Source organism: Nomascus leucogenys, chromosome 4, assembly GCF_006542625.1.
Source record: "Nomascus leucogenys isolate Asia chromosome 4, Asia_NLE_v1, whole genome shotgun sequence".
Taxonomy (NCBI): Eukaryota; Metazoa; Chordata; class Mammalia; order Primates; family Hylobatidae; genus Nomascus; species Nomascus leucogenys.
The window spans coordinates 48,129,251-48,155,900 of NC_044384.1; the positions used below are offsets into that span (position 1 = coordinate 48,129,251).

The following is a 26,650-nucleotide window of genomic DNA, read 5'->3' on the forward strand; positions in this document are numbered from 1 at the left end:
GCTCTGGGTAGCATACTAGTAGAACAGTTTAGGATAGGAAAAATGAAGTATTCTTGTCCTGTTTCCAGTGATCTATACCAGATGGATTTTAAATTTTTTTGTTTTCTTCTCATTTTCCAGGAGACAGGTGTATCACATGAGTATTTCCTACTTAAAGATATTAGTAGACTGACTATAAACTACATATGATTCAGTAGGTAACAGTATTGAAAAGAGTTCCTGGGAACAAACTAATTCAGGGATCTAAGGTTCACACCTGTAATCCCAGCACTTTGGGAGGCTGAGGTGGGCAGATCACTTGAGGCCAGGAGTTTGAGACCAGCCTGGCCAACATGGTGAAACCTCATCCCTACTAAAAATACAAAAATTAGCCGGGCATGGTGGAACATGCCTGTAATCCCGGCTACTCAGGAGGCTGAGGCGTGAGATTTGCTTGAACCTGGGATGTGGAGGCTGCAGTGAGCCGAGATCGCACCACTGCTCTCTAGCCTGGGTGAAAGAGCAAGACTGTCTCAAAATAAATTAACTTATTTTATTTAGGAACTATATGATAATGCTGCTTTTATTTCAACTTTTAGCAAACCCTTCTCAGAATATAGTCTCTAGCTGAGAATTACACAACTAAAGGTATGAAAGGAATTTTGGAGATGATTCAGAAGTGAGCTGTACTCATATAAATATTATATAACTATCATCTCACTAAATATTTAATTAAATAGTTTCTCCCCCTACCCGTCCCTGCCTGCTTACTGATAATGTTCCATTCTCATATTAGAACAGTGGAGAGAGATGGAAATAAGAAATAACTAGATTTATGTTAAACATCTGTCATCAACTTGATTCTTAATATTTGAGGCCCCCTTTTTAAATGAGAAAAATACAAATGTAGTTAGTTGATGGCAAATTAATGAGAACTGAGATCTTTCAAAACTAGTAATTTTGGCTGGCCAACCTGTTGAGACCCCGTCTCTACTAAAAATACAAAAAATTAGCCGGGCGTGGTGGTGCAGGCTTGTAATCCCAGCTACTCGGGAGGCTGAGGCAGGAGAATTGCTTGAACCCGGGAGGCAGAGATTGCAGTGAGCCAAGATCGTGCCCACCGCACTCCAGCCTGGGCAACAGAGTGAGACTCCATCTCAAAAAACAAACAAACAAACAAACAAAAAACCACTAGTAATTTCAGCAATTCCTAGGTATTCCTGAATGCTGCAGGTTTAAGTAGAAGATCTGCGCAGGTTGAACACCTTCTGGGGCAAGCTTGTATCTAAAGAACATGAGGATGCTATGCAAGTCATTGAAAGTGAAGTGTTTACCTGTGACATTGACTTTCCATTCAGATTTCAGATGGAGGGCTTGATGAACAACTTTCGTCTATAACTTGCAGGCTTAAAGAACCAGGCAGCTGCTTGATGCTCTTGTCTACCCAGAGGCCTGGAGTTTCATTTATAGTCCAATGTACCTCGGAGATGAGTCTTGGCCTCCCTGTTTCAGAACTACTTGAGGCATATGGTAAAAATGCTGATTTTTGGCCGGGTGTGGTAGTTCAAACCTGTAATCCCAGTGCTTTGAAAGACTGTGGCAGAAGGATCACTTGAACCCAGGAGTTGGAGGCTGCAGTGAGGTATGATCACACCACTGTATTCCAGCCTGGGCTATAGAATGAGATCCCAACTCTAAAAGAAAAAAAAATGCAGATTCTTGTACTCAGTCCTCAAACATTCTGATTCTATTGGTGGGAAGGAAGAAGAACTTGCATTTTTAACCAAGTGCCTCCAGTTTGAGAATTGCTCCTGGAGGTACAGGAAATGAGGAGGAATAGGAAGATGAAACTAAAAACACTGAAGGAGAATGAGTGCTTACTAGCTTCTGCTTACTCAGTGGCAGATAACTAGATTCACCTTAAGGTTACCAAGCCTAAAGCCATGTCATTTAGGGACACCGTAGCTGGTAGTGTGCTGAAAATTTGAAAATAGGACAGAAACTTGGTGGGAGAAATTGATGTGATACACATTTTTCTTGATGATCTCCTCGTGGTGTATATAGGAGAAAATAAGCAAGGGAAAAAATGGTGCATATGTTCAGCAAGATTTGTAGTTTTAAAGTAGGAGCAAACTGAATGGAATAATTTTGCTTGATCAAGAGGTGGTGAGGAGAGATTCAGGAGGATGAAGTGTTGTTTTATCAGAAGATAATGACCAGATATTCTCGGTCTCCACTGGAGGTGTATCAACAAGAGAGTGGCTCAAACAGCAAATTAGGGCACATAGAAGAATGTCCTGAAACAGGCTATTAAGCCTTAAAATAAGTGATCACAGAACACTGAGATCTTTTCTAGACAAAAAAATTGTAAACTATGGAGGACATTCTTCCACAAACACAAGAATTGATGTGCCAGATGAACTTTTAAGATATTGTTTAGCTTTATTTTAATAAAAGCTTTGCTTTAGATTTATCACATATTCACAATCTTTAATAACCCTCTCATTAAAATTTGGACATCTATTTGCTGTTAGCACATTAAGTTAGCTTATTTGAATTTGCCAAGACACTGGTAATTTATTTTATTACTGTCTCAGTTTCCTTATAAGATTAAAAAAAAAAGAACCCTTGATATTTAAATACTTCATTGAAGAGATTATTGTATTAGGAGCTAGAACTTTACCTTTTATTTATCCTTGTATGTTCAGCTCATCACTCAGTCTAATTGTCTTTAGTTAATATTCACTGTCTTTAATCGGGACTCTGCAGCCATTTAATAATTTCTTCCCTCAAATATCTGTAATTGGCCTTAACTGCTTTTACAGCTCATTGACATTATGTCATCGGTGGCCAACTCGTGGCCAAATTCAAAATCAAGAAGGGAAGGCTTGACTTATTAAGCTACATGTTATCACATGGATATGCTTTAGATAAGATCAGTGGAGGGATATGTACTCACCATCTAACCTCTTTTGCTCCTTTTACTTTTCGTAGCACTTTCCCATCCTAAAAGTAAACCCCTGAGCTGGTTTGGCAGTTGTTTTGATTTCAGGAATTCCTTGAATATGCCAGCCATTGGCGCTGAAGCCCAGCAGTAAGTCCCCCTCAGTATATAGTTCCAGTACAGTTGGCAGCCATTGTGCGGGGGCAGGAAGGAGGTCTTGGGTGTTGGGTCGGTATTGCTGGGGTAGCCTCATGGTCCTCAGGCTTCTGAGCCAAGAGAGACCTTATGGGGAAACCAAACAGGAATGGGACCCAAAGTTGGGCTGGCGGGGGCACCAGACCTCTTTAGTTCCTACCATTTGCCAGATAGATATGCCGTGATTAATATAATCATGAAAACATCAGCCTCATAGCAGCCATTGTCTCTTGTTTTTGCTATCCTCTCAGCATTAAGGGAAAATGAATGGTGAAGTTCGTAGTTTAGACATTTTCAATTTTACTAAATCATTTTTTGTTCTAATAATTTAAAAATTTCTGCCATCTATGATCCTGGTAACGTAAAATACATGGTTAAATATTATTTTCATTTGATGATATCTAATATCATGTCCTGATTTTAAAAGGATTAGGTGCAAAACTTAAGCATTCTCAATTATTTGCATTTATTCATTTATTAATAAACTTTAGTTGGTATAGGTAAAATTTTAGTAAATCATAGATTTAATATTCTTTCACAATATTCTGTTACAACCAGTTTAGATTGTATATTTAAAAAATTCAGATTATAGAGTAACACAGAGGTATTTTGGTTAGATATACTTTCACTGTTGTGTTTTTTTGAAAATCTAATGATTTTGGAATTTATGATCTGTAGAAAACTTGCTTTAATTTCAATTTTATTAGAAAATTCACAATAATAATAAAGCTAGCTCAGCTAGGAAGTTGCTGAGAAAAGTAATTTTGAAAACACTAGGTTTTTCAAGGGCAAAATCTAAATTGTAAGGAGATCTAGATTGTATGACAAAGTTTGGATCCAAGAAATAGAGGATTTGAATTAGTGATGATTGATGATCATTCATTTATTCCTGTATTACATTAAAACATTTTATATAAATGGTGTTTTTAAGTGTTGGGTTTGAGAGTTCCATTAGATTTTTTATTTCATATTAGAAGAAAGATTAACGTACCAAGAAACTATTTTCATTTCCATGTACATGTTTTTTCTTTTACTTTTTGGATGAGAACAAATTTCTTTGGTTGATAAAGGACAAATTTCTGGGCTGCTTACATCATCTTTTCTTGTTATGGTTTGTTACCAATTTCATTTTATTATCCTACCACTGAAATAAATTTTAAAATGTATCAAAAACTTAATTCTGCATTTTGATTAAATGAAAAATATTATATTAATTATCAAACTTCATGTATATTTTGGGGCAATATCATGTATGATTGAGGTTTTTTGTATGCTGTGGCTGGAGTGTGAAGATTTTGGTTTCTATTATATTTCTGAAAATATCTCTAGGACAGAGAAACCATGTGTAATATAGTAGATATTCAAGTGAAATGTCTTTTAAATTCAATTCAAAATCCAGAAAGTTAGTATTTAGGATCTACTCTAAAACTGAGACGTTACTCTTACGATACATTCCCCTCCCTTACTTTTCATGCCCAATTGATAGCCAAACCCTGCTAGCTTACCTCTTAGATGTGTTGAAAACCCATGTACTTCTCTTCTCTTTTATCCTCCTCTTAGTTTAAGCTACCATTACCTTTTTCCTCAACGACTGTATTAATTGCCTAACTAGCTCCCCGAGTCAATTTTTGGTCTTCTCCAGTCTGCCGTCCATACCGCCACCAAAGTAGTCTTTGCAGTCACCACATCTGATTTATCACTTTCAATTTCTCATGATGTTCATAGGTTAAAGACCATAATCTTTAGAAAACCCTTCAGAGCCCCTTCTACCTCTCAGCTTTATAAGACCATAGCAGTATGCAGCAAGGGCTTTTTCTGTGTTTGCTTACTGTTGTATCTCTGATGAGAAAATTCATAACGGCGTGGCTTTAAAACCGTCAGAAGTTTTCAAGGATTGATTTTTATCCTTACCTCTAGGATATGCTAGATATATTTATTTACATACATGACTATTTTGTTTTAAAGGTGGCAGTTCTCATTCCTTTCCGTAATCGCCATGAACATCTTCCAATTTTTTTCTTACATCTGATTCCAATGCTCCAGAAACAGCGGCTGGAATTTGCCTTTTATGTCATTGAACAGGTGAGAATACTTTTCATAGTGGTCACTAAGTATACTAGAATCTAAACTCTTAGATATGGTTAGATTAAACGTATTTAGGATTAATAAGGTAAGTCTAATTCTTAGTTTAGTTTTTTTTTTTTTTTTTGAGACGGAGTCTTGCTGTGTTGCCCAGGCTGGAGTGCAGTGGCACAATCTCAGCTCACTGCAAGCTCTGCCTCCCAGGTTCACGCCATTCTCCTGCCTCAGCCTCCCAAGTAGCTGGGACTACAGGCACCCACCACCACGCCCGGCTAATTTTTTATGTTTTTAGTAGAGACAGGGTTTCACCGTGTTAGCCAGGATGGTCTTGATCTCCTGACCTCGTGATCCGCCCCCCTTGGCCTCCCAAAGTGCTGGGATTACAGGTATGAGCCACCGTGCCCGGCCAAATTCTTAGTTTTATACCTGGGTGAAATTACATTTTGGATTGGGCCCATATGTTTGTTTTATAATAATTGTAATTTGGTTAAATGACTTAATCAGCAATCATGTTTTACTTTAGTATGATAGCCTCGTTATATTTTAATGATATTCTAAATATTGGATTGTCAATCTATGGTTTTTAAAATAACCATACAGCTGATATTTACCTTACAGGATTAAATGTGTCTTTGGCTTGTAGTATTATTACTTTTTATGTTTTCATTAGGCTTATGATGTTTATTTTTGAAAACCTCTGTAAAGTTTCATTTAATTGAGAAACTGTTTATTTTCTAATTTAGGCTACTTGGCAGCATTTAAACTCATGTATAGACATCTGGACTCATAACTGGTACAACTCAAAGTTCTTTTCTAAATTATACCAAAGCACCCTACAGTTACCTCGGTTATATTGGCAGTATTTAATTTGAAAAAAACGTTTCAGTTTATGACCCGTGAATTTAACTACAGAAAAGGAAGGAAAGTTTTTTTCTTTTTTTAACACAATAGCAAAGCGTAGGTAATTCTCGATTGAGGATTTCTTTGTACTGTGGGGTAGTTGCTGGCTATCCCTGAAAATCAATATTGGATTAACTTTATTAGGTAATCAGAGACACCTGAATGAGAGCCAGTTAGTAAACCTAAAAACAAAAAGTAGTATACATTAAACATTTTCTGTCCTGTTTTCAGTTTCTCATTTTCAAAGTCATCTTTCTTGGTAGAGGAACCTTGACTGTTTTTGTTGTAGGATATAGACCCAGCTCTACAGTTGGTAAGTAAATATGCATCCAGTAAACTGACAGGTCAAAAAAAAAAAAAAAAAAAAGCATACATTATATGGAAGACTAAACTATGTGATGCCCAAGATCCCTTCCAAATTTGAGATTCTGTGATTCTTTTAGAAGAGATAACCAGGTGGAGAATGGAATTTTAAAATATTGTCAAAAAAAGCTTATTCGTTTTGTTTCTGAACAGATGCTATCAAAGCTGAATAAATCATAATTCTTTAACATAGTTAATTTAAATAGAGTTGAAATGACCGTGACTTACTTTTTGTAGTCTTTGTTTAAAGGCTGTAAAGTGTAAATATAAAGAAAGAATTTGGCCTGGCATGGTGGCTCACACCTGTAATCCCAGCACTTTGGGAGGCCGACGTGGGTGGATCACATGGTCAGGAGTTCAAGACCAGCCTGGCCAAGATGGTGAAACCTCATCTCTACTAAAAATACAAAAATTAGCCAGGCATGGTGGCGGGCACCTGTAATCTCAGCTACTTGGGAGGCCGAGGCAGGGAAGTGCTTGAACCCTGGAGGTGGAGGTTGCAGTGAGCCAAGATTGCGCCACTGCACTTCAGCCTGGGTGGCAAAGCGAGACTCTATCTCAAAAAATAAAAATAAAAAATTGAAAAAAAGAATTTAATTTTCTACATTATTTCTAAACATGGATAGAGTGATGTTTTGGAAACCTAAAAAAGATCTGATAACACTTAAAGACCAGTTCTCCATGCCAGCTTGTATCACTTTTGGTATTGTTACCTCATATTTCACATTTAAGTGTATGTGATAGATGGTAATTTTCTGTTTAATGTATACTGATCTTTCCAATTGCTTTACATCATTGCCAGCACTTGGTATGGTTCGTCTTTTTAATTTTAGCCATTTAGTGGGTCTGTGGTAGTATCTTATTTCCCTGATGAATAATGTCGGTCATCTTTTCGTGCACTTATTTGCTTCCCATATACCTTCTACGGTGAAGTTTCTGTTCAGATCTTTTGCTCATTTTTTAATTGGGTTGTCTTTGTTTTTACTGAGTTGTAAGAATTATTTATGTATTTTAAATACAAGTCTTTTGTAAGACATAAGTTTTGCAAATATAGTCTATGGCTTGCCTTTTTATTCTTTTGACTGTTTTTTTGAAAAGTTTTAAATTTTGATGAAGTCCAATTTATTGATTTTTGTTTTTATAGCTTGTGCTTTTTGTATTATATTTGAGAAATTGTTCTCTATGATTTTCTCTTTCTTCCAGAAGCTTAATAGTTTTAGCTCTTACACTTAGGCCAATCATTGAGTTAATCTTTAGATATGATATGAGCTAAGAGTGAAGTTTCGTTTAGTTGTTTCGTCACCACTTGTTGAAAAGACTGTTTTTGCCATTGAATTGCTTTAGCACCTTTGTTGAAAATCACTTAATATATACATGTCATATGTATGCAGGTCTTTTTCTGGTCTCTGCGTTCCATTGACTCTGCTTGTCAGTTTCTACCAAAAAGTCTGCTAGGCTTTATTTCCTTAGTTTTCAATAGGTAAGTAACAGTATAAATGATAGACAGAGTTACCTGGCTTGTATTATTAGATACTTCTATCTTTTCTTTTGGTAGAAAATACTAAAAAAAAAATTTTTTTTGAGACAGTCTCCCTCTGTCGCCCAGGCTGGAGTGCAATAGCACGATCTCAGCTCACTGCAACCTCTGCCTCCCAGGTTCGAGCGATTCTCCTGCCTCAGCCTCCTGAGTAGCTGGGATTACAGGCACCCACCATCATGCCTGGCTCATTTTTGGAAAATACTCAAATTTTTATTCCTGAAGTGGTTATAGTTTCTCCAGTTCCTTTATTCTAAATCTGCCTTTTTTTTTTTTTGTTTGTTTCTCCTCTCAGCTTTTTACCTCTGCTTTTTCTCCGTGGAAATGCTTGGTATTTAATATAACATACCATACTTCTGTGTGTGTAAATCATTCTTTAAGTTTTGTGCCTTATGTACTTTTTAATGTAACAATCTATACTGTGAAATGTGACTTGTTTTACCTAACAAGTGAAAATTTTTATCTACGTTCATGGAGCTGTAGTTGTAGATTTCCAGATCAGTGTTACTGATCTAGGAAAGTGCTAGTTTCCTTTGTGTAAACTTCAGTTCCCCATAATGTGTTGAGAGGTGCGAGAGCTGTCTCTGGGTTTTTTGTTTGTTTGTTTTGTGATGGAGTCTCGCTCTGTCGCCAGGCTGGAGTGCAGTGGTGTGATCTCGGCTCACTGCAACCTCTGCCTCCTGGGTTCAAGTGATTCTCGTGCCTCAGCCTTCCGAGTAACTGGGATTACAGGCACATGCCACCACACCCAGCTAATTTTTGTATTTTTAGTAGAGACAGGGTTGGCCAGGATGGTCTCGATCTCCTGACCTTGTGATCCACCCGCCTCGGCCTCCCAAAGTGCTAGGACTACAGGCATGCGTCACTGCAGCCTGTCTCTGTTTTTAAAGGCATATTATCCTGAGAGTTCAGCACCAGTTATTTGGTGTATGTGATGAAGCAATCTTTGCAAGGCAACTGAGATCTGCGTTTTTATATTTAAACCTTTTAAGTCTGAATCTCAGGCTTGATCAATATTAATTCAGGACCGTGTATTTGATAGAGTGAGATTTTGAGCTAGAAACATCTTCACCATATTTGAAATAGAAAAGTAATTTTTCTACTAGACAGGTACCCAGGGAGTGCTAAGCAGTTGAGCAGCTCAGGAATTCTAGTTAAATATGGAGGATGGACATGGGTTCACTGCTTCTTTCCAAACTCCTAAAATGAGAGTGAAAGAAAAAAACTTCTGAAAAGTTATTAAACCTCAAGGACAGAAAGTCGTGGGTGAGAGATTTTCACACGTTTCTGTTAAGTCAGGAAACAGATGGAGTGCTGATGCCTAGCAGAACAGAGGATGTGCAAACCCACATGCTTGTAGAGGGCGATGTGACAAGACTAGAGTCAATTTGCTGGACACACCTCTGTCTCAGTGCTGTCACAGAAGGTAGGCTGAAGCACTGCACTAAAGTAAGGAGATTGTTTAAAAGTTTGACTACAAAACAGCCACATTCCCAGTTGCTCATCTTTGCTTGTACTGCCAGGTCATTACTCTGTTGTATCTTGTAGAAACTTTTTCCAGTTTATCCTGTGGAAAAAGTGTAGCAGGAAGCTGCTGAGAGTGCTGATGCACCTGTGTGGTAGGGCATAAAACCAGGGGGATTGAGTAAGTCTGCATGCTGACCTTAGGGACCCCAGGCCTTTCCCTGTTTGGCCTTTTGAAGCCAACAGCCAGGTGTGAATCTCCCCACCCCTCCAGCTGTGGCAGGGCATAGTGGTGTCTTCGCTAGAGAAATAAATTATCTCCAGGAAAAAGAGTCCATATCTGATATTTGAAGGTCTCCAAAGGAAAAGGCCAGCCTGTCACTTTATCAGGTCCCTGCAGCCCAGTTTCATTTATTCAACAAAAGGGATATGGCAGTGAACAAACCAGACAAGGCCCCTTCTTTTGCTGGCCCAGAAGGACAGGCAGTAGTAAATGATTGTGCAATGTCTCCATGGCACTCAGGGCAGAGAGTGGTAAGGGCAGGTAGAGGTGCTCTTTTATGCAGAGCATTTGGGGAAGACCTGTCTGGGGAGGTGAGATCAGAGCATCCTGGAATGATGGAAAGGAGCACACCATGCTGTTGTAGAGGCTGTGCACTCTGGAGAAGGCAGAAGAATACTTGGTGTGTTTGAGCAGAGAGGTTGATGTCGCCAGAGCAGCCGGCTGAGGAACATTCTGGGGAGGAAATCAGAAAAGCAAATAAGGAAGTGCAGGGTGAGGGCTTGGATTATCCTGTGTTGGTAGATTAAGTCACTCCTCTACATAAAACCTTCAGATGACACTAGATGAAGTGATGTTTCAGAAACCTAGAAGGTCTGGTAACACTTGAAGACCAGTTCTCCATGCCAGCTTGTACCACTTTTGGTATTGTTACTTCATATTTCACATTTAATATATGTGATAGGTGGTAATTTTATATTAATGTATACTGACCTAATGTAAGTCTCTCCTCCGCTTAAAACTCTCCACTGCCTTCTGGAGGTTCTTAAGTAGAGGAGCAACTTAATTGCTGGTGTGTTCCTCTCGATGTCCACCTGCTTGTGTCTCTTCCTGCCAGGATCTCGGGGCTTTCATAGGCACAGGATGGGGGATACTGGGAATTCTAGGAAAAATGACAAATGATTATGAATCAGAAACCTATGAACATTCTCAGCAATAATGGGAAATTTTTTTTCCTGGAATTTTTTACCTAGCCAAAATGACAAATGTGAGAGTAGACTAATGGCATTTTCAGTCCTTAATTGGCTAAAAGTATATTTTCCATGGGTCTTTACTTAGGAAGCTCTTGAAGAATGTGCCTCAGCAAATTGAGAAAGCCAACGAAAAGGCATAGGTGATTTAGGGAATGAAGACGACCCAGGTGATATTCATACATGGTCTGGAGAGGGCAAGGGAGAGTTGGGCTTGAGAGATGGAGAAGGAATTGATAGATGATTTGATGTGTTTGAATGATTACATCAATTATCAATAGGTGTAGGGCATATTTCTTGGGCCTTTTGTACAAAGTAATAATATAATAATTATATAGAAAACTGTAGTTACTCCCAGTTTGCAGAAGAAAACAGTTTACTCAGCACTGAAGAAATACTAAATATTTACATAGTCCTAATAATGTAAAGTCTTGATTTAACCAAAAATTATGATAAAACTATATTGGGAGAATAGAGGTAGGGGCAGGAGGTGTGGTGGTTTTACTCCTCCACTACCATGATAAGAAGAAGTCAAGAGACAGTGTCTAAAGTGAAAGAAGCAAGAAATATCAGAACTCTCATTTCCTCAAAATATGTAGATAAATACCAGAATAAATGAGAAGAGTTGAAATGTATTGCTCTTGGGGGATGGAGATGGATTAGATATGGAACTTTTTATTTCTGTTATAAGCCTTTGAGTATTATGTCCACATTTAATAAAACATTTAATAAAAACAATTTTTAAAACCTTAAAGAAAAGTAGTTTGTTAAAGCTGATGTTGATGTACTAGTCATAACATTATAATTTAACTCCCTTTTTATTTTATTTCACTGGTGAAAAAAGAGGCTGTAAAAAATAAAGTGACTTTTATTACCTCAAGTTAGTGCAAGGCCTAGGAGTAAAAATTAGTAATTTTTCACTCTTGAGGCAGTGCTCTGATGATGACTACAATGTGTGTCTCGTTTACTTTTATCGTAATCCTCTTTTTTTTTATATTTTAGAAATGGTTTTGATAAATGTTGCTAAAACATTGGTAAATGCGCTTTAATTTTCTTTAGATGCAGAATGAAGGTTTTTTATTGCCAATGCACCTTAATATATGTTCACTGATAAATAAAGGAAAGTGATTGTAATATAGGGAGTTGGGTTCTGTGTAATAAAATTCTATTTTTTGTCCCTTAAAATGCCCTTAATCTTTATCATAAGCAATAATAGAAACTATTTATTGCCCATGTACTTTAATGTATTTTCTGTAATAATAAAGGAAAATGGTTGTAATAAAGGAAGTTTGGCTTTGTGTAATAAGTTCCAATTGTTTTTTGTCTAAAATGCTCTTGGTATTTATTATAAGCATTAATAATAGAAAGTTAGACCTCCTTGGTGTTGGTACTTTAGAGAAAGGTCACTGTTGAGTCGTTTCCAGTTTCCTCTTCTCTTAGTCTTGACAGCATATGGAAAGCTCCACTAAAAAAATAAAACCTATATTATTTTTAATGACTTTTTTTTTCTCGCCACAAGTAATCTATATCCTGATGTATTTGAAGTAGAGCAGAAATACAAATTATTTAAATGTGCTGATGTACCAATGGACTAGATACTGTTTTCTTCTATGTTATTAAATTTTAAAATAATATAGTAAGTAAATTTAAACAGTGTATTTGAAAATCCTGAAGTATATTTATTATTTGTCTATTTCATTTGGGTCTAATTATTGTGATCATTTGACCATGATGCAACAAGTTTGAAAAATAATAGAAAAAAGTCAGATGGGGGCCGGGCGCGGTGGCTCACACCTGTAATCCCAGCACTTTGGGAGGCTGAGGTGGGTGGATCACGAGGTCAGTAGTTCGAGACCAGCCTAGCCAACATGGTGAAACCCCGTCTCTACTAAAAGTACCAAAAAAAAAAAAAAAAAAGAAAAAAAGGAAAAAGTCAGATGATGAAGTGTGAGTACATTTCTATTTTTTTCTCTCGGTCTGCTCCATGAAGACTGGCACACAACCTTTTAACCGTGCGATGCTTTTCAACGTGGGCTTCAAAGAGGCCATGAAAGACAGTGTCTGGGACTGTGTAATCTTCCACGATGTGGATCATCTACCTGAAAATGACCGGAACTACTACGGATGTGGAGAAATGCCACGTCATTTTGCTGCAAAGCTGGATAAATACATGTATATGTAAGTAGTGTGCACTGTTCCTGATATTGTACGATATAATTGCACAGTCATAGCATTGAAATGGTAGCAGCATTATGTCCCTAAATCTGAGAGAACTCAAGAACCCCAAGAATATCATCTTTAACTCCATTGTGTCCTCCTGGGGAGCCAGGACACAGAGTGGCTTTTCGTTTTTCTGTGTGCTTCCTTACACAGAGGTTTGAATGTGGTGTGGTGGGAAAGAGAGCCTGGTTTCTGAAGTCAAGCACACACAGATTTAAACTTGGGTTCTCACACTTACAGTTCCAGGACTTAGAGGTTAGTCACTTTTATCTCTGAAGGTGTATTCCTTGTTCACTGGGATAATAGATTCCATCCATAGAGCTGCTGTGAGATCACATGTGTTCTGTGCCTGCTGTGTGGTAGGTGCATAACTCATCTTGACTCCTGCCTGCTCTCCCCCAGTGATGGTTTGGAGGGCCACAAAGCCCTCTATTCTGCTGTTTATCTTCTTCCTAAGCTGTGCATTCTTGACCTGCCCTTTAATAATAAAAAAAACCAAATATTTTCCTTGTCTAATTGGAGATAATTTAAAATGTGAACAGTTATCAGAGCTGAGATAGTAACTTAAAAGGACATGAAAGAATGCAAGTCTAATATGGAGAAAGGATCACAGTTTTCATTGGCCTAATGGGAGTAGAGAGAAAATAAAGCTGTTTGTTGCTTAGGGCAGGAAGATGTTGCCTTTGTCACAGTTTTGCCTGGTGCTAATCTAGAGTAGAGAGAAGCAAAAAGTCTGACACAAGCAGGAAAAGAATGCTTGTTTCTTCTTCTTCCTCTTCCTCCTCCCCACTCCTCTTCCCCACTCCCGCTCCCCTTCTTCCCCCTTCCGCTCCCCTCCTTCCCCCTCCCCCCTTCTTCCTCTTTCTTCCTTCCTTCCTTCCTGCTCCTCCTTCTCCACCTCATCCTTCTCCTCCTCCTTCCTTTTTTTTTTTTTTTCTTTGCTGGTCATTGTTATCATTAGAAAACCTTTTTCTTTATTACCTCTGTATCTGAACTTGGAGTATGGGGTTACCTTGAAGAAGGCCATCAAGGTTCACAATCTGGTTCTCTTTTTCTTTTTTTTTTTTTTGAGACAGAGTCTCACTTTGTCGCCCATGTTGGAGCGCAGTGGTGCGATCTCGGCTCACTGCAAGCTCTGCCTCCCAGGTTCACGCCATTCTCCTGCCTCAGCCCCCTGAGTAGCTGGGACTACAGGCGCCTGCTACCATGCCTGGCTAATTTTTTTGTATTTTTAATAGAGACGGGGTTTCACTGTGTCAGCCAAGATAGTCTCGATCTCCTGACCTTGTGATCCACCTGCCTCGGCCTCCCAAAGTGCTGGGATTACAGGCGTGAGCCACCATGTCCGGCAACAATCTGGCTCTTACCACTTCTGGAAACTTGATTTCGGTCAGTTTGCTAGAATCACATTAGATCCAGGGTAACCGATTTTCACACACACACACACACACACACACACACACACACACAAATCATAAAGGTCATATAAACTAAGAATTCTAAATTGATTTGTTGTTAAATTCTAAATGAATTTGTTTTTTGTCTAAATAACGTGTTGTTAATTTGAAAATATCAATTTCTAATAAAATACAGTTGACCCCTGAGTAATGCAAGGGTTACAATGGTGACTGCCTCCGCCCACCGCCCACCGCCGGAATGCAGTTGAAAATCTAGTATAACTTTTGACTCCCCAAAAGCTTAACTACTAATAGCCTACTGTTAGCCAAAAGCCTTACCAATAATATAAACAATTGACTAACACATATTTTGTATGTTATGTGTATTGTATACCATATTCTTACCATAAAGTAAGCTAGAGAGAAGATGTTATTAAGAAAATCATAAGAGAAAGAAATATATTTACTGTCTATTAAGTGGAAGTGGATCATCCTAAAGGTCTTCATCCTCATCATCCTCAAGTGGAGTAGGCTAAGGAAGAGGAGGGGTTGGTCTTGGGGTCTCAAGGGTGGCAAGGTGAAAGAGTTGAAGATGGAAAAGGAGGCAGGAGAGGCACATTCTATGTAACTTTTATTGAAAAAGAAATTGTATATCAGTGGACTTGTGCAGCTCAAACCTGTGTTGTTCAAGGGTCAGCTGTGTTCATATCCATCTAGACTAGTCCCTGGATTGGTTAGGCATCTTGGACGTTTGTAGAGAAATTAGAATGTAGCTCAGGGAGAATGGCAGTAGATCAAGGCCTGGTCTGGACAGTACATAGACTTCAGCTGTGGGATGAAGCCTGGTGAAGCGTCCCTGCCCCACAGTGATGGCCACACTGCCGCTGACCAGAGAACTCAGACCCTCAGGTGTAGTGTCTCTCCCACTTTGACAGTGTAAGATAAACACTGCAAGAGTTTGACTTGTTGGGTTTTGTTTTCTCTTCTTTAGTTTATCTATTATACCTTCATTTTACCTAATAACTTTCCATTATTCGTATAGCACAATTGACTATTTCCACTTAGAGCAGTAAATGGAATTGATAGGCTTGCTGATTTGTACATGTCAATAAACACACAGACACATTTATTCATGTCTCCCTATCTGATGATCTCAGGTTTTTCCTAAACTACTAGCCTGGGCAAGAATAATCCATCTGATGTGGGAAGTACATGGTGCCAAGAATGCTTATTGGCCCTGTGGAGCCCCCAGCTGGTCTTATTGTAATACCAGAACACCAAGCTCCCAAGTGTGAGCCTTGAGAGGTCTCAGGAGAGTATGGTTGTCTTTAGGATCAGTGTTGCTGTTACCATCTTGGAGTACCTTTGACCTAGGATGAGGGCAAGACTGCTTTCTCCTACAACCCTAGGCTTCCATGAAGGAACTACTCTTCCCTGGTCTGTGTGCCACACAAGACCCCAGCTGGCAAACAGCACATCCTTCTCAGAATGTGAGGCGAGGGTCTAACAAAAAGCTCCCTCCTCTGAGACAGCTTTGCTGTGGTCGCAGCCAGGTTTCCCTCAGCATGATTTTTGGGTGCTGTGCATGGTCACGTTTTCTCTGCTCTGGCGTCTGCTCCCCAGGGGCATGTTTCAGTCCATGGGAATATATTCAGGATTGCAGGTCTAGGGATGCTGCCTAAATGTCAGAAAGCCAATCTATACCTAAACACACAGTTTAGCTAAGTAAAAATATAGTTTAGAAAAGTTTAAAAACATTGCATCATTTGACACATTCCTTGGAGTATGAGTTAGGGAAGGTTAAGGAAAATAAAATCCAAATAAAAATGTAGTTATTTCTGTAAATATCAGTGCATTGAAAATGAATATATTTGTAAATATCCATGAATATTTTGAGAGTGTAATCCCAACAGATAAGATCATTATAAAAGTAGGTAGCTAGAAAATTAAATGCTAGAATTGTCTTTTGTAATTGATATTTATCCTGCTCTATATAATAAATAATGCATTTATAATTCAGTTAATTTTTTAAGTGTTACTAGTTTAGGAACATCTGACATGCATTGACCATTATTAATATATTTAATCATGTTTACTTTTGTTGTGAAAATATACAATTTTGGGGCACTGGGTTTTGAGCCTTACAGGTTTTATTTTGAGTCTTATTTGTATACTAAATATTAAATTCAGATTTCCATAAGTGCTTTACATTTAACATAACACATTTACATGTACCTGTTTCACTAGAATATAAAAATGTTTTATGTCTTGGTGTACTTTACATTTTCTAACATAATTGTCTATATAGAATATAAGGGCATATTTTGCAAAGCACACGAAAGACTGAAACCTTCATTTCACATGGGAAGCTATTATGATTTTATTTTTAGAATACTATGTCTTTCTTTTCTAGTCTTCCATATAAAGAATTTTTTGGTGGTGTAAGTGGGCTGACAGTGGAACAATTTAGAAAGATCAATGGTTTTCCTAATGCCTTCTGGGGATGGGGAGGAGAAGATGATGACCTTTGGAACAGGTATGTTGAGGTACAAATTGTTCACTAATAGAATTTTTATAAATCTTATTTATATTAGGTAAATTGTAGTACTTATCCATTCCAAGAAGATTCTTTGGGATGGGATATGTTTGAGGTTTCTAAACCCTATTTTATGTTTCTCTTTTTTTCATTAAGTCTGCTTTCTGAAATTATTGGCAGCATATAATTAGAGCAGCGGTCCTCAACTTTTTTGGCACCAGGGACCAGTCTCCTGGAAGATAATTTTTTGAAGGACCCAGGAGGATGGTTTCGGGAGGAAACCGTTCCACCTCAGATCATCAGGCATTAGATTCTTAGAAGGAGCATACAACCTAGATCCCTCACATGTGCAGTTTACAATAGGGTTTGTGTTCCTCTGAAAATCTCATGCCATTCGCTGATCTGACAAGAGGTGGAGCTCAAGCAGTAATGATCGCTCACCTCCTGCTGTGCGGCCCAGTTTTTAACAGGCCATGGACCTATACTGGTTTGTGGCCCAGGGGTTGGGGAACCCTGGATTAGAGCATTCTTTTGTGTTTTAAAATTGAACTCACATAACCCATTTTCATATTTTATTTCTCTATATTTTCATTTCCATATATGGCATTGTAGAGTTCACTATGCTGGATATAATGTAACCAGACCAGAGGGAGACTTAGGAAAATACAAGTCAATTCCTCATCACCATAGAGGTGAAGTCCAGTTTTTAGGACGGTAAGTTGAATGTCGTCTTCAGATACCAAGGTTTCCAAAGCTGTTGAATAAATGAAAGGTAAATAAAAATGCATTGAACCCCAAAAAAGCTGCTGAAGGGAATTTTCATAATGGAAGGGAAGTATTTTTTGCTGAAGGGAATCTTTACAAAAGGAAGCGTTTTTGGTGCTTGTTTTGAAGAGAGAGATATATATATATGCATTAATAAATACACATATTTACGTTAAAGAACCCAGTTAACTATTTATGTAAAAGTATTTATGTAACATAAAGCATAATGTTTTATTTATTAAAGATGTCTAATTGTAAAAGTGCAAAATAATTTTTTCAGGTGGCATTTTTTGATTAGTAAAATTGCTAATTTAGAATAATGGTTTAGAGATTCTTAAATTACGCACAAGAACCCGAAATTATAAAGGGCGTTAAGTGCTTTAATTATAAGATGACCTTGAACACAGTCCTTATCAGTTTTCCTTTTTGAACATGTTTTGTTACTTTTTTGTTTTTTCCTCTAAAACTATAGGTATAAATTACTAAGGTATTCCAAGGAGCGTCAGTACATCGATGGGTTGAACAATTTAATATATAGGCCAAAAATACTGGTTGATAGGTTGTATACAAACGTATCTGTAAACCTCATGCCAGAGTTAGCTCCAATCGAAGACTATTAAAAGAAGTGGCTGTCGTGGCAAGGTAGACCACAATGCTGGATCATAAACTTGGAGCGCACTCTTAGTGGAGGTCAGTGATTGGCTGCGTCACAGTGCCCTTTTCTCTGAGAAGAGCCAGCAGTCCACAATGTTTACAGAGTGGGACTATATACAGTCATCCTTCTCTCACCCGTCCTCCCTGCTCTGAGACACACCCCTGTGGCGAGCACCGCAGAAACCGGAGGCCACTACTTAAGATCAGAAGTTAAGAGAGCTCCCTACGAAGAGAAAATTTTTATACTAAAATCTATAATTTAATTCAAGAGAATGCTTTTATTTCCATTTAAACATTTTGTATATATGTGATATAAATTAATGTGTGCAAATTGTTGAAAAATTAGATGTGTTGCAGTTTTGCATGTAATCGGTTATACCTTTATTGGACTTTTATAGACATTTTTTATTTGCATGAAAAAAACTCACTAAATTTATGTCACTAAACAAAGGTTAACCCTTGTGTGAAATGAAGGAACTGTCAATAATTGACAGCCAACTAATACAGTAAACTGTTATACTAGTTTTGAGCTTTAGACCTCAGCCTTTTGTGTGGAAGAAGTCACAGCTTTCTTAGGCTTTAAAGGGAAAGAAGAAAGGACTTAAGTAGCTCTTCTTCCTACTGGGATTACCTATGTTTTTCCTTGCTTGCAATCTCATCTGATTTTGCTAGAAATCACAACCATATTGTTTATGCATATTGCATGAGTATTACCAAGAAAAATCTTAAAAGTTATGATGTGACATGATATAAAGGACCTCTTTATGTTAAATGTCTTTCATGTACCTCTGGTGTGTCAGGGATTTTGTGCCTCAAAAAATGTTTCCAAGGTTGTGTGTTTATACTCTGTATTTTTTTTAAATTCACAGTGAACAGCACTTTTATTATTTCCAGTTCAGAAGAGCCAAAAAAAAGTATCTTCATTTAAAAGGAAATCAAGTCAGTTTTTTTAAAAGAATGATCTATGGAAGAAAACCCAATAGTACTTATAATATACAAATGAATTATACTATTAGATAAGAATTAAATATTCTATTTTTATGAAGATAAATACTTAGTAGATAAAAACAAATTTTAAGTTTAGTTCTCAGACATAGAATTTCACTTTTGGAGGGGACCCTTGAATGTTAGTTTCATTCAAACTATATTTTGTTTTTTTCACTTTTAAGATATATCTCTGGTGTTAATTACTAAAATTTTCTTTCTAAAAGTATAATTTAATAGAATTTTCTTAAAATACATGATCAGTTATTCAGTGCACTGATACTATAATGTCTTCTATATGTAGTATCTAAAAGTATAATTTAATAGAATTATCTTAAAATACATGATGAGTTATTCGGTGCACTGATGCCATAATGTCTTCTATTATGTAGTATCTTATATGTTTGCATGAGTGTCAGGGCTTTGTCCAGTCATCTTCATATGACTGTTCTCTGAAAAAAGGTCTTACTACCTGATATCAAGTACATATCTTAATTTTGGATGAATTTTTCCACAGTAAAGCCGAACAGTATTCTTTTTTGAAAATTAGCAATTATAAAGATTCTTTAAAATATCTTGATATTTTCACAAATTTCAAACAAAAAATTAAATATCTATAAAGTGAATCTTCAACAACAATGATGAGCAATCGAAATCTATATATGAGAGATGTTTGGATAATATTTGCCTCAAGGATTGTTTACCTAAAACAGAACTATGGTTATTTATCTCAGATTGTAAGTTTTATTTTGAAGTGTCATTTTTATGGCAATATTGATAACACAAATGACCATGGCTAAATCATAAAATAATTGAATCCTTATACTTTGAGAAAATGGATAGCTTCTCTGTTATAATACCAAACAAAATATTTTCATATTTATTTCTTAGAACTATTTCCAAAGTATTTATATTTCAGTTTTTTTGTGGTACTCGATGAAAAATCAAACCTTCTGAAAATTACGATATTTGTACTTAATTTGTGTATTAGTTCATTTTCTGTCTCTATTACATAGTTTTTAAAGTCAATGAGAGACTGAGAATGTTAACATTTGTTGATCAATGTGGAGCTGTCCACATTCAGTATCTTTTCATTTTTATATATATTTTACAGTTTCAAGAAAACTTAATACTACTAGTATCTGCCTTATTTTCTTAAGTCTGATGTTAATTTTTGTTTCAAGAGTGAGATATAAACATTTCGCTTTTTTTTCAGTTTTGAATATGGTTTGTCATCCTGTGAAAACCACATAGTTTGCTTTTTGTTTGTTTTGCTTTTTTAGTGTAGACCTAAAATTATTTTTGCCTATAAACAGTGACCTTAATATATTTCTGTAAAAGTGACAGAGCTGTGCCCGTTTATCTTCATTGTATTAATTATTACATAAAGATTAACAAATATATTGCAAATGCAAATTATCTTCTTTATAGGATGTTTGGAGGATTTATGAATGAGCATATATTCATTGCCTATTCCATATCCAGTGCAATGCTAGGTATGTCTATGGAAAGAGTATTATTATTTCATTTCTAAACAAATGAAGTCAAGCAAATTGAGATCTTTCTGAAATTATGAAGACATCCTCTGATAACTTATCTGTTGTATTTCCTAGTCTCAAAGTCAAGAAACCCGTATATGTGGACCTAGGGCTAATAGGAGGTCCCTATGGCACTAACTGGGAAAATTACATGGTGCTTTTCAACTACAGAAAGAAGTAATGACTAATGGGCCTGTCTGTAGAGAAGAAAAGGAGAAGAGTACACATTTGCTGGAGCTATATATAATTCACAATGGAGATAGTTAATTCTTTGCCAAAACTAGAGTTTTATGAGTATTTTTTAAATCTACATTTAAGTTTTTGTTTTTGTTTTTGGGAAAAGGTATTCAGTAAGAAAACTTTATAATATTAAGTAGACACAGTTATGTATTAAAAATTTCCTTATCTACCCTTTTGCCAGCCAAGATACTGATACCTGTTTTAAAACAAAATGGAAAAATGTCCAATACAATATTCTCTTTCTGGAGGCTTCCTACAAGTGAAAGCAGATTTTGTCATTTTATTTGGCCTTTGCTTGTCTTTGATATATTTATTTACGTGTTTTTCAAATAAATACTATTCTGGATTTATTGTCTTGGATTTGCAAGTATGCCAGTTGAGAGAACTAAAATGGTCATAGTATTGTTTATCAGAAAGAGGAAGTGTACTTAAGATTATTTTATTTATTTAGATGAAAGGCTTCTACATAAATGCACTGAAATAAATGCTAGTAATTTCTTGTATCCCACTTCTTTTTTTGCTTCTCATGGAAATGTTTGTACTTTTTTATCATTGTCTTTTATGAAATATACTGTTCTAAAGACTTTGTGTGAAGATGTAATTATTTTCCTCTCAGGAACTTTTTTGGGTTACCTGGGATTTTTGTTATTCTAAATTTTAAATGAATTATTGATGAATATCTTGGTTGACACTAGGGTTGCAATAGAAGCATAAGGTAACCACAGCTTAAATACAGTTGGACATCACCTTATTCCTTTTATCTCAAAAAGTAGTATTTAAATATTTTTCATTAGTACAACAATTAGTAGTCTATTATATCAAGATAAATATTTAAGAATTTCATTTTAGCATAAATTTTCTTCTCCCTGCACAACTTCAATAAACTAAGCTGGTGTGTTATGCTCAATTTACTACTCGTTTTTCAGGTATCGATGATTTTTAAGGCAAAGAGCCAAATCTCAAAAATACCTAGGGACTAGATTTGTATTTGAGACTAGATTGTGAGATCATGAGTTTTATCAACTTACTATTTGTGAAATGAATTGTAATTACTCTATGTATAATATCTATAGGGATATTGTCACTGCATGTCACAACTAAAACCAGTCATTAAATCATAATCATTTAAAGCCATGAAATTTAGTCAGCTTAGTCTGCCCCACTGTGGTATTAATGTGTCCTCTGGTGAAAACATAGTAACTCCATTTAATGATTATATATATGTGTGTGTGTGTGTGTGTGTGTGTATGTGTGTATATATGATCATATATACCTCCTTGATATCCTATATATATACACACACTGTACACACACACACTTTTTGTGCTATCTTTAGACAAAGATTTAAGGTTGTTGGGTATATTCTGGACCAAAATTTTATTTAGAGAAGTCTGTTCTTAAGGAGCATGTACTGTTTTGCTCTTGATTTAAGCGACTTCAGAAAAGTGATTTGCCACTCAACTATACAATGAAAATAAAAAAAAAACACAGTGTGAAAAATAGAACTTGCATCTTTCTCAACACATTCCCCTAACAGATTTTGGTTGCATGCCCTTGCTAATATAATCTTCCCAATTTTAGCAGTTTAAGTGTGTGCTCTGGAGGATCTTGAGAGGTATCGGACATTACCTACCCTCAAGGAGTTTACGTCTTCTCTGTGTAAAACTGATGTAGCAGAAACACCTGAAGAACCACATGCTATCAAATGAGGGGCTCATTTCTGTCCTTTGCAAACGTTGATTGTCTGTTTCACTAATTGAGCATCTTTGTAGGAGCAGCTTTTCTCCAGCACGTATTTGTCAGCTGTAAACATGTACTTCAGAAGGAGATGTTGCGATAATTGTTCTTCTGCAGTAGACCTTAAAAATTTGCTTAAGGATTTTGCATAAGGTGGGCTCTGTGGAAGGTGGGGATTATAAGCAAATACTGTAGAATTTTTACTTATAACTTAGACTGATCTGAGTTTGAATCCAGGGGTCCTCTGCCATTATCTGTGAAACATTAACACATTTTCAAACGCTGTTGTCCTCAGTTTCCTGTTCTCAATCAAGGATAATGTTCTAACCGAGGATAATCGAAATGATTAAAAATAAGCTAACCCTAGTAGAGCACTCAGTGCCACTGTGTGAGTGCCTGACACAGGGAACAAAAATTTGGCTCACATTAAGTCAGTTTTTCAGCTTTAGATTAACAAGCTTTTCTTTCATGCATGTTTTTGGCTTATATTTAAAGAATGATACTGCATTCTTTAATTCAACTAGAAAATGAAGTCAGTGATTACCCTGTATGTGATCATGTATGTGAACAATTAGTAAAACTGGCAAAAGTGTACAATTGAAATTTGTCGGCTGGGCACGGTGGCTCACGCCTGTAATCCCAGCACTTTGGGAGGCCGAGGTGGGCAGATCACGAGGTCAGGAGATTGAGACCATCCTGGCTAACACGGTGAAACCCTGTGTCTACTAAAAATACAAAAAATTAGCCGGGGGTAGTGGCGGGCACCTGTGGTCCCAGCTACTCAGGAGGCTGAGGCATGAGAATGGCGCGAACCCGGGAGGTGGAACTTGCAGTGAGCGGAGATCACGCCACTGCACTCCAGCCTGGGCGACAGAGCGAGACTCCGTCTCAAAAAATAAAAAAAAATTTGTCAGTAATAGTCATAAGAAGAAGTGTAGCAAATAGGAATCAGGGTCCCTTTCCTCACTGGGTTGTGTGGTTTTAGATGGCATGGAAAGCACACATTACAATATGTAGTTCATGGAAGGCATTTAGTAACTCAGAGCTTCTCCCAGTATCATACCGGAGGAAGTCAAATATCCCCGATGTGCCGGAGTCCCTGCTCTCTGTCTCTCCAACCTTGGCTTTTGGGTTTGGCTTTTCACACATATCTGCAGTTTCCTTGGAAGGTCCTTCGTCTGCCTTCCACTCACTCTCTCTCTTTGGATCAATACTCTTTTAATAGTGTCCAATAAAACGTTTTGTGATGATGAAGATGTTTTACGACCATGCTGTCCGATGTAGTAGTCACTAGTCACATGTGGCTCTCAAGCACTTGAGATGTCAGTAGTAAGGGTAAGGAACTCAATTTTTGATATTGTTAAATTTTAGTCAGTCAAATGCAGCAGGCAATCTCTGGTACTTCTAGAGCTTTAACTCTATGGACCCACTAGATATGTACAGGAAATTCCCAAGCCCTTATTTCCAGCTCGGAATTATTATTAGCATCTGACTTATCAATTTATTGGTCATCCCCACCTGTTTGTTCACAGAAACTTAAAATTCACCAGGTCCTTAGGTAAATGTATCAAATCCCTCTTCAAAACCTAGTCTTTTCTTGTATTCCCATCCCCTTAGCAAGTCAAGGCATGAATCTGAGTCATCCTCCCTTTTTCTCCTCCCCACAGTCAACATTACCTTTTAATTCTGTCTTCAATCTGCCTGGGTCTCTTGTTTCTTCAACAACTGCCCAAACCTTCCCAAATTTTTTTTTTTTTTTTTTTTTTTTTTTGAGATAGGGTCTCACCATATTGCCGAAGCTGGACTCAAACTCCTGGACTCAAATGATCCACCTACCTCACTCCATCTTTTCTCCCAGCAAGGATATATCTTCTTTGACTCCATTTTCCATGTTGCCACAGAAATTGTCTCTTTTGAAATGCCACCTTGCTGAAAATCTTCCTGGGGCTTCCCACCGCCTACAGATGAGGTCCAAGTGTTTCTGCTTCTCATACCAGGCTCTTCATGATCTGAATTGTCCTTGCCTGTCCAAGACAGATACCTCACTTCTCACTCCTGTTCCATGCTTTCCATTCCTTAGCTACCTATGAGCTCCTCCGAGTGGCCTCTTAACCATTGCCTTTGTACACAATCTTTCCTGTCTTATCCACCAGAGAATCTACTACATAGCTTTATTTATTTATTTATTTATTTATGTATTTATTTATTTATTTAAGACAGGATCTGGCTCTCTTGCCCAGGCTGGAGTGCAGTGGTACCATCTTGGCTCACTGCAACCTCCTCCTCCCGGGTTCAAGCGATTCTCCTGCTTCAGCCTCCTAGGCAGCTGGGATTACAGGCACATACCACCACACCCAGCTAATTTTTGTATTTTTTTTTTTTGTAGAGAAAGAGTTTCACTATGTTGCCCAGGCTGGTCTCAAACTCCTCAGCTCAGGTGACTGGCTGCCTCGGCCTCTCAAAGTGCTAGGATTACAGGTGTAAGCCACCGACCTTGGCCTACATACCTCTTTGACTCAATAAGCTCCTCTGGAAGCCTTCCCTCGCCAACCAGCTTGCCACTCACTCCTTTCACCTCTGCCCACAGTACCTAAACCCTATTAAAAGCATGGCTTATACTGTTGCATGTGTTTGATTAACAAATTTTCTTTCCTCCCAAAGACTGCTAACTATCTGAGAGTAGCAGTGTCTTATTTATTTTTGTACTTCTAGCATCTGGTGTAGTGCTCAATGAATGAGTGAGTCTGTCAGGGGAACACTTTGCCATATAATTAGGGAAGAACTAAACGGCATTCTAAATTACTGTTCTATTAAAACATATACCTCATCAGGAGATTGAGACCATCCTGGCTAACACGGTGAAACCCTGTCTCTACTAAAAATACAAAAAATTAGCCGCGCGTGGTGGCAGGCGCCTGTAGTCCCATTTACTCGGGAGGCTGAGGCAGGAGAATGGCGGGAACTTGGGAGGTGGAGCTTGCATTGAGCCAAGATCACGCCACTGTACTCCAGCCTGGGCAACAGCAAGACTCTGTCTCAAAAAAAAAGAAAAAAAACATATACCTCATATTTGATTGTGTTAGGTAGGATCAGTGCCTTCATTAGGACTATTAAGGGCCACTGTCAAAATGTGTGACACACCTATGAATATATCTGAATAGAGAGCCCGGCTCTTTTATACTCAATATATTTTTAAAATTAAAAGGTATCCTCTAAGTCAGTTAATAGAGGTTAGTATGTAAGAGAAAAAGTAGCAAAGAATTTATTGCCAAGATCATTTTTATTGTTTTTTTAAAAAACATGAAAAGTGAAGTCGCCCTTCCCACAAAATATACAGTGTTATATGACCCTAATATTTTGATGAAAGATTATATTTAAAGAATGATACTGCATTCTTTAATTCAACTAGAAAATGAAGTCAGTGATTACCCTATATGTGATCATGTATGTGAACCATTAGTAAAACTGGCAAAAGTGTACAATTGAAATTTGTCAGTAATAGTCATAAGAAGAAATGTAGCAAATAGGAATCAAGGTTCCTTTCCTCACAGGGTTGTGTGATTTTAGATGACATGGAAAGCACATCAGAGCAGACTGTGAAAACACCTAATTTGGCTAATGGAAGAGAAAGTGTTAATTTGGAGCGTAATTTTCATCTGAGGTAGTTTTAGCAATGTATCTAGTTAATTTCCAAGGATTAGTAGATGTTCTTTACACAGTTCTCCCTCCCTTTCCACCCCTCTGTTGCCTGCTTTTCCTTCTCCCTTCTTCTCTTCCACCACTGTCTTTGTCAGAATCAGGAGCAATCATGATGGTTATTAATTCTTCGTTAAATCCTGTTGAGTGTTTTTGTTTCAGCAGAAC

At 37.3% G+C, this 26,650-nt stretch overlaps 2 protein-coding genes across 2 annotated transcripts in view; one reads left to right on the forward strand and one right to left on the reverse strand.

Annotated features, from left to right (window-relative positions):
- LOC115834643 (collagen alpha-1(I) chain-like) overlaps nt 1-3,176 on the reverse strand; it is a 46,501-nt gene extending 43,325 nt beyond the window's left edge. Inside the window, exon 1 of the mRNA XM_030810028.1 lies at nt 2,965-3,176. Coding sequence (XP_030665888.1) covers nt 2,965-3,176 — 212 coding nt within the window. The remainder of the gene's footprint in view (nt 1-2,964) is intronic.
- The window catches only part of B4GALT6 (beta-1,4-galactosyltransferase 6), a 62,873-nt gene extending 41,241 nt beyond the window's left edge, over nt 1-21,632 (forward strand). The window contains exons 5-9 of the mRNA XM_003261962.2: nt 5,084-5,200; nt 12,706-12,893; nt 16,746-16,868; nt 17,481-17,582; nt 18,106-21,632. Coding sequence (XP_003262010.1) covers nt 5,084-5,200; nt 12,706-12,893; nt 16,746-16,868; nt 17,481-17,582; nt 18,106-18,253 — 678 coding nt within the window. The 3' untranslated portion in view covers nt 18,254-21,632. The remainder of the gene's footprint in view (nt 1-5,083; nt 5,201-12,705; nt 12,894-16,745; nt 16,869-17,480; nt 17,583-18,105) is intronic.
- Nucleotides 21,633-26,650: the final 5,018 nt, after the last annotated feature.